Source organism: Pundamilia nyererei, unplaced genomic scaffold, assembly GCF_000239375.1.
Source record: "Pundamilia nyererei isolate P.nyererei 1_Seehausen unplaced genomic scaffold, PunNye1.0 scaffold00145, whole genome shotgun sequence".
Taxonomy (NCBI): domain Eukaryota; kingdom Metazoa; phylum Chordata; class Actinopteri; order Cichliformes; family Cichlidae; genus Pundamilia; species Pundamilia nyererei.
The window spans coordinates 356788-365614 of NW_005187546.1; the positions used below are offsets into that span (position 1 = coordinate 356788).

At 41.2% G+C, this 8827-nt stretch overlaps 1 protein-coding gene across 1 annotated transcript; it reads right to left on the bottom strand.

The window, feature by feature from the left end:
* Positions 1-4735: 4735 nt before the first annotated feature.
* Positions 4736-6068, bottom strand: rasd3 (RASD family member 3). Its single transcript, XM_005744532.1, has one exon. It carries the CDS (start codon positions 5630-5632, stop codon positions 4991-4993), a length of 642 nt encoding a protein of 213 aa, XP_005744589.1. The 5' UTR covers positions 5633-6068; the 3' UTR covers positions 4736-4990.
* Positions 6069-8827: the final 2759 nt, after the last annotated feature.

The following is an 8827-nucleotide window of genomic DNA, read 5'->3' on the forward strand; positions in this document are numbered from 1 at the left end:
ATTCAGGCAAAAATAGCCAATCACTAAACGAGTATGTCACATTCCGCAGTGTTATTGGCTGAATCCCTGTTGTTGGTTTCTCCTTGTTTTCTCAAAGCGAGTACTGATGGGAAATGTAGTCGGGGTGGGCTTTAATCGTGACATACATCCGTTTTTTTCCCTTTCTTCTTTTTTTTAACCCAATTAGATAACGTGAATTTAATGGTCATTTTATTTATTTTATTTTTCTTCTTCTTTTTTAACTAAAAGCCCGGAATAAATAGTCGTCATCGTGGATTGTTGTAACCGATTTATATGAGACTACTCACTGCAATAACCTTTGCTTATTTATACGCTGACCTCACTAGTTTTCGATAAGTATTGTTTCGTTATTACTCGTGTAATACTACTTTTCGTAATTATCAGTCGTGAGGTTGTCCAGTTTAATTAACTCTAAAGCATAACAACATGTAGACTGTACATTCATGTAAAACACACAACCTATTGTTATTACTGTTTTTAGCCAGTAGGGGGCACTGTCACTCCTATAACTTCCCGAATGCAATATAAAGCTATAACTTCATAGGGTCCCAATATTAACATATGTTGATATCACTACCATAACAAATTGCTGTTGTTGAAGGCTGTAGTTATACAGTGAACCAAAGGACTGAATTTCTTTGAATGGACTGTTCAAAAAGTGTCACCATATTTCCATTAAAACCTTTTCTGGATCAAGTATGATCGAGTGTTAGTCAGTGCAATGTCTGTGTTTCATTAGTTTCATTAAAAACTTTTGTGTACATTCAGGATATATTATAGTTCCACACAATAATTGATGGGATTGTCATTGCAACACCAACTAGACTTAACTTCAGGCGGAGCATTCATGAAAAGGGTTATGTAAAGAATTTTTCACTGGAAGTGTAACTATGGAAAGAAGAATGATTAAGAATTGCGTGGAGTGGAAACAAAATTTGTGGCAAACATGGTCCACCTTGAAAGTCATGATAAACCAACCACCCAGGCCTTTGCTTCACCCCAGTCTTGACTCCATGGCTACAGCCTTGCTCTGCGTCATTGCCTTTAATGCCTTTTACTTCTAGCCTGCTGCTTCTACAATTGCCACTAATGCTAGTTCTGGTAAATGACAATTATTATCACACTCAATAAATAAAAATAAGAAAAACTGTATGTTGGCTTTACAAAAACCTTAATTGCTACGAAAGCTGACACACTTTATATATAGTGCTGTAATATTCTCTGAACCCTCCACCCCTGAGGTGCACTGGATCATTTATGCTGTGTGTGTGTGTGTGTGTGTGTGTGTGTGTGTGTGTGTGTGTGTGTGTGTGTGTGTGTGTGTGTGTGTGTGTGTGGTTACTGTAAATCTATGCTAAGCTGACATGAGTGTTCATCTCAGGCCTGATGAAACATTTCTGTTGTGATGGAAATAGTCTCTTCTAGCATCACAGCCTCCGTCCATAGTGCACTCAGTTGTTTCTCAAGAATGAAAATAATGGGATTCATCTTCATCCAAGACAAACACACATGGCATGTTTCAGAGATTTCTCTTAATCACATCATTGTCACCCATCTGTTTATATGTATTTTGAATCATTGTGCTTTTATTTATTCTGTATTTTTATCATCTTGTTTCATAAGATGTGTATATTGGTTTTCTTTTTTATTGATCTGTTCCTTATCTAAATGACTGAGAAGCCTGTCCAAGAGCACAGGTGTTCTTTTATTCTTGCCACGTGCAGCTGACAAATAAAGTAATTCAAACTTTAATTTTCATGTTGTTCACTCTTCTTGGTAAAAGATAAACAAAAGCTTTTAATCCAACAGTGTGACATTTTTGATGTGTAATGATGCAGATTCATCCTTGTCAGGAGCCTCTGTTCTTTAGCCCTTGTGTGCTGCATGAGCCTCTGCTCCTCATTCATATTAATGCTTTTGTGGCAGACACGATTAATATCTGCTTAGCAACAGATTTTACAACTGACATGGTGATAAAGAGAGGAAAATAAGAGGAGAACAAGTGGATGAAGAGAGGACAGAGGATGAGACCAGCGTGTTTGCTTAGCCCCTTTGTTCTACTTCATATAAGTGTCTGTGTGTGTGTCTAAAACGTCACGACACAACTTCAAGCAAAGAAAGGAGCTATTTTTATGATGCACTATCTCACGCTAAGCCGAAAATGGCGCTTGTTGTTCATTATCACTAGAAAAAATATGCTCATCGGCTTTGTACATTGATTTAATAACTCAGAGGAACAATTTTAAGATGTAAATCTTGGAAAGCTTGGAATGTTAGGAATAAATGGAAGAGACTCCCATCAGAAATATTTTCTCAGAGGATAAATTTGAATAGACACAGTAATTTGTAATTGATTTTCAGTGTCCATTTTCTCTAAAAAAAAATATCACAGCATCGACAGACTGTGGGTTCAATTGCCAATTGCCATTCTGGGCACGTCCTCAGGGGCCCATGTATATTTGGGGGCCCATCCAAGAGAAGAATTTAAAAAGACCAGAACTGTATCATCTCAAACTTTACTCATATTTTAACAAAACATAGATATAGTTTTTTATCATAACTGGTAAAATCCAGTAGTTTTATTTGCATTTGACCTGCCTTTTCCTCCCCTACACTGATAAAACTAATGGTATCTCCCAAGGTCAGCTAGCTACTTCCAAAATAAACGAAACAACATGAGAAAAAAAGGGCGAGTGGGGGGTGTCTAGTTTTTTTTTTTTTTGAAAGTTTCCAGAAAGAGCCAGGCTGCCTTCACAAGATCATTTATCCATTAATTTATTCATTCACTTATTTATTGACAAAAAAAAGAAGTTTATAAATGTTCTAAGTGGGGACCTCACAAAAGTGCTTTTTCTCATAAAAGCTCTCTGGGCTCTATCACTGAAAAAAAAAGGCCATGTTGGATTTACTTGATTCAATAGTGGACATTGGTTGCACACAAATGTTTTGCTTTGGCAGAAACTTAAACAACTGAGTTAAATCAACAGAACTTTTTCATATTCAATAAACGTGCATTTTGTGTTCATAAAACGCGATTGAAACATGTTCAGATGAAGTAAGTTGAGCTCTTGGAATATTTTAATCCTTCACAGTTTTGTCATTTTATTTCAACACTATTCAATAACTTTTGTCCCAATACTATTGGTCACTTAAATACTACATGTTGTCTTCATATTACATAATGTTCAATAACGGGCAGGGATAGCTCAGTAGGTAGAGTGGTGGCCCCATGATCGGAAGGTCAGGGGTTCGACTCCACTGAGCAAGGTACCGTCCCTACACACTGCTCCCCGGGCGCTGCACTGGTGGCTGCCCACTGGGTGAATGGGTTAAATGCAGAGGAGCTATTTCCCTATGGGGACTAAGACGCACACTTTACTTTTTACAAGGTCTAGATCCTGGTTACCATAAAAATTTAATAGGTCTTCAACAACTACCATCCTTCTATCTTTATCCTGGTTGCAGGGGGGTTGGGAAATAACCCTGAAGTGATAGGTTACAAGGCACGGTACACCCTGGACAGCTGACTAGTCTATCACATAGAAACAAATAACCATTTACACTTACATTCACAGGTAATTTAGAATCACCAGTTAACCCTAACTCTAACAACTGCATGACTTTTAACTGCGGGAGGAAACCAGAATACCCAGAGAGAAACCTGCAAACTAGCCAGAATGTGGATTTGAACACAGGACCTTCTTACTGTGAAGCAACAGCACCATGCCAACAACCTAGCAAATGTAGGAAAGCTATGATTTCCTGTATTTGATGCAGAATTTTTTTTTGTTTTTGTAATAATCCACAATAAATAGCAATAGCATGCACGTGGTGTGTGTGTAGTTGTCTGCCTCTTATAACTCCAGTGATTTTCCTGCAGTTTGAAATCTCGTGCGAGCTTGTGAATTCCATGAGTTCAGCAACTAACCACTCTTACTAGATTGTATCAGGTCGTCTCAACAAGAACAAATTAAGTTGTTGAATTTCGTACAGATTCTTCATGATTTAATTACGTTCATATAGAAACATGAAATTATTGTGTTTAAATTACAAGTTAGACTTTTTTAATGTAACAACCACCCAATTTACTTTTTTTGGTATACTAAAAACAGTAGAGGTGGCTGCTCGACTTGACTGACATGGATGCCTTCCTGAAACCACGATCTAAAGAGCGCGAGTCTGAAACCCGTGCAGTGTCGCGGGATTTAACATTGATATATTATTGACTTACTTCACTTGAACATGATATGAACAATTTAATCTAGCCTCTCTGCATATCATGTACTTTCTACACTATGCAGTTAAAGTTAACTTTAAAGCTTGAGGCACTTGTGTTAAATACACGCAAGATGCTTATGTAAATCCAAGAGCTGGCCAATCCCTTTTTTTCAGTGTACTCTACTGTTTCAACACTCATCCGGGAGCGGGACTGTAGCAGTCTACTGGCAAGAGAGGTGCTGAAAGGAGGAAAAAGAGGAGACCACCAGTAAACAGACAAAGGGAATGAGAGGAGAAAAAGAACAGGTGTGTGTGCTTTGATGGTTACTTTAACCATCACATTATGAGATTTCTGATTATTGAAGAAAGAAAAAAGCTCTAGGGCCCATCAGACACTTGTTCACATTGGTGTTTAACTCTATGATCCACGCATAGACAGACTCGTTTCAGATGTGCCAAGACCAGTGGAAGGTTTACAAATGAAGCACCGGACACATTTTACAACAAAGTTATTTTACTGACACCATATAAAAATATACACACAAAACAGGACTCAAATAAAGTGCATCATCCCGTTTGCTCCCCTTGAACTATGAGCATTACAGGCCCCGCTGGCTTTCAGACACATTAAAGTGACCCGAGGAGCCGTCACCCGTGAACAGGTGTTAAACTGCAACACGCTCCAAAGCGTAACATTTTAGAGTGAGAACGGGCTCGAAACTGAGCAGGCGCAGTCCAGCTGCAGCGGTTTCTACGACAGAACACAGCTGTTGTGCTTCTTCGGCGAGGGTCTCTTCCTAGCTCGGGGCCTAGGCACGGTGTCTCTGCGTGTCCACGCCGCGGGGCTCAGTCGTGGCGGCAGGTTCACCTGTTGCATCAGCGAGCTGAACACCCCGACCGCGTTTCTGCCCGTGCTCGCGGACGCCTCCACGAAGTCTGCGCCCCACTCAGCCTCCACCGTGGCCATGGCCTCACAGGCAACCGGCGCTCGACCTTCGCTCTCGGTCAGATCCGCTTTGCTGCGGACCACGGTGATGGGCACGCTCCTGCCGCCGCCGCGCAGCTCCAGAATCTCGGCGCGCAGTCGACGCACCTCCTCGAAGGAGTCGGGCTCGTCTGCCGCATACACCAGGGCGAAGGCGTCGCTGTGTCGGATGCAGAGCTCCCTCATAGCCGGGAACGAGTAGCTGCCGCTCGTGTCCAGTATCTCCAGCCGCATCTTCTCCTCAGAGCCCGCGGTGTCATACTCGAGCACGTGAAGCTCCTCGACAGTGCGCGTGTACTTGTGCTCGAATCCGTCGCGGAGGAATCGGTGGATGAGCGCGGTCTTGCCAACCCCCGCTGCTCCCAGGAATACAAGCCGGACCGTGTTGGGACGCCCTGACGGAGACATCCCGACGATCCCGGCGCACGTGCAGCTTTATGCAGCTCCATGCAGCCAGGCTATTTATAGGCTGCTCCACCGATACGACCCCACCCGGTCGTTCTCCGCTCAAAATCGCTCAAGTTCAGACTCTGAAAGCCACGGAGCACACCCGATTTGGCAGCATGGAAACATAAATGATTTATGGATTTAATGTCTTTTCAGCGCTTATGTCAACATGTGTGAAAGAGTCGAACACGTGCGTTTGTTTGCAGCGTTTGTGAGTCATGGAACTCAATGCCAGTGTATTTCACAGGAACCCGGATATCATAAATCATTTCCACAGTTCACAACAGTGTGCATACAATAACAAGCTTCTGTCGAAGCTTTGTAGTTAATTTACAACCCATGGTTAGCCCTTTTACATCCCACCATTGCGTTTGCTTATTTACTGCAATGATCCTAATCCCCCCCCCCCCCCCCTTTTTTTTTTATTAATGGAACAATGGGGATGCTATATCCTTTCTGGATCCTCATCGTAAAATTTTATTCTTGCAGCACTCTACTTCCCACCAGCAGAAATACAGTTCTGGCGGTGAGCAAGAACCCCCACCTGCTGATCAAACCCTGTGTTTGCAAAGGGTGGCCAATCAGAAGAAAGCTGGCTAAAAAAAAACAGCTAGGAGGGAGCTGCAACTTGACAGAGGATGAATTAAGGGACTGCTACAAGGCCCAGTATAAAATAAATCATGATTCTGAACTGCGAAGACGTTATTTTGATTTTCCTATCTAAAAGAAGCATGTAAGTCCTATTTCAGGTTCAGTGGTCAAACTTGAGACTTAACCACAGTGAGTCTGTCACCAGTAAATCTTCCCCTTCCCAACTAAATGTGTGCACCGTCTTCTGCTCTGTGATTACACCTTTGCTTTTGAATTATTGGCTCATTTCTCTCATTCCTTTGACTCAACATTTCCACCCACACCTGAATTTGTTATTGTGGTCACAACCTGAAGTCTGGTGGTAATAAAAAAAAAAAAAAAAACCAGTCATACACGCTCGCAAACAAGGTCCTGTCACGTGCAGTTATGTTTACACCATGTGTGGAAGGTTTCTTTTTAATGACAGTCCTGCCACAAAGACCCATTGTTTGATGCAAATACACATGCTCTATAATCTGATGATTAAAGCGCACTACCTGTAATTAAAAGCGCTGCTGGCCTTCCAAAAGAAATTTGGAAAGCATCAGGCTGCCCAGTGGTAACTGGCTGTGCGAACTTACCAGCACCACCCTGAAGAAGCTGTCAGTAGTGTGAAGATCTCTGTCTAAATAAATAAAAAAATCTGGGTAAATTCACAGATGATTAAACATGCAACTATTCTGCTGGTAATAACTGAAATGAGTAAAGAAAATCAACAGCCTATTTATGCAAGATAATTCATAATTTTATTGGGGGGTCATAACCCCCCTAACTCCCCCTGGAAATTACGCCCCTGCACGAAGTACAGAACTAAATTCTCTGTGTCTCGCTGACCAACTCTGTCTGGCGGGACGTGGCTATCACTTGGTAAATAGGTACTGCGATAGCTTGAGTGCATTTGCTTCTCTTATCTGTACCCTTGAAGACGTGTATGCAGTAATATAAAGGAGCAAATAAGATGGGAACAAACTGTAAAAACAGAACAAGCCAACCTTGAAACTGACCTGAGGCCTGCTGGAACTCTCGTATAAGTGGTTGCAGCTTTAAGGGGAGGTTCTAAGTGCTTCGGGTCATTCCAGAATCTGGGTAAATCCATATGGTAGCTGCGAGGTGTGAAACACAAATGAATACAACAATTTAGAACAACAAAAAAAGTAGTGTGAAATTTCTTTTACACACTCGGCTTTTGTGCATTAAAACATTTTCAGATTGAAATCAGCAATGGCTTCACTGAAACATATTCCAGAAAGCTGGAAACACTTATTACCCTTCTGTCTATCCATTTTCTTCTGCTTATTTAAGTCAGGGCTGTGGGAAGGAGCTGGAGCCTATCCCAGCTGCCGTGGGCTGAGACACTGGGTAGACTCTGAACAGGTCACCAGTCTGTCATAGGGCTAAGACATAGAAACACACAACCATTCACACCTATGGGAAATTTTAAATCACCAATTAACATAATTCCTCACAGAGAGGCTGCGGCCAGGTGATGGATTTGAACCCAGGACCTTTGGATTGTGAGACAATGCACCAGAATACTGCTCCACATACTCACCTCAAATATAAATATAAATATAAATGTTGCCAGGGTATTTGCCTTGATGCACAGTTATAATAATTATTTATCTTAATTAATAATATTAATTAAGGTTATAGTTTAAGCTAGGAATAACAGAAGTGCCCATATACTTTGGTGATAAAGTGAAAATCAGTTTTAAAGCATTTTTAAATGATGTACACTAGATGGCAGCAGTAGACACATTAAAAAGCATTGAGACAGTTGGAGTTGCAATTAAAAACTGGGAAGTTGCTGCTGTTGCAAGTATGTGATCTGTGCAGAAGTAACAGCAAAGAGTCATCGATATGTTACACAGGAATCATGGGTATAAATAATGAAATCGGCTTCATATCTTACAGTAGCTTACCCTTAAACAAAGTCTGTCCTGTCTCAGTCAGAGAGGCACATTAAAAGAAAACGTTTTCATGCAGTTTAGATGATTCTGAAGTGTGTCAACTGTGGGCTTCAAAACACTAGCATCTGCTGCAGTTCTCTGATATATGTGTACATGTTTAGACATCCTTGTGAGGACAGAAAATTGCAATGCTACTGTACTTGTGGGGACCAACAGTCACCTCTCCCCACGAGTTTGAAGGCATGTTTGAGGCTCAAACTGTGGTTTTAGTGTCAGGGTTACAATTAGGTTATAGTTAGATTTAGGCTAAGGGTTAGGGTTAGGCATTCATTTTTGATGGTTAGGGTAAGAGGCTGGGGAAGGCATTATGTCACTTAGATGTCCTCATTAAGACATGAACATGAGTGAGTGTGTATTTTATTATGGTTATGGTTTTTTACTTCAAGATTCATAAAAGATTTAGTGTCCTTTTATGAGTTTGCATAAAGGGACACTGCTGCTGCTAGACATAGTGAATGAGAACATTGTCATTGGGAGTGTGGTACATTCTAGTATTAGCATGTTACTCAAGAGTTCTCCCACTGGTATGGCTATAGACACATTACATAATTTATCC

What these genes read in the sequence shown, in the direction of transcription:
- rasd3 (XM_005744532.1), bottom strand. Translation starts at nt 5,632, where the DNA reads ATGTCTCCGTCAGGGCGTCCCAACACGGTCCGGCTTGTATTCCTGGGA.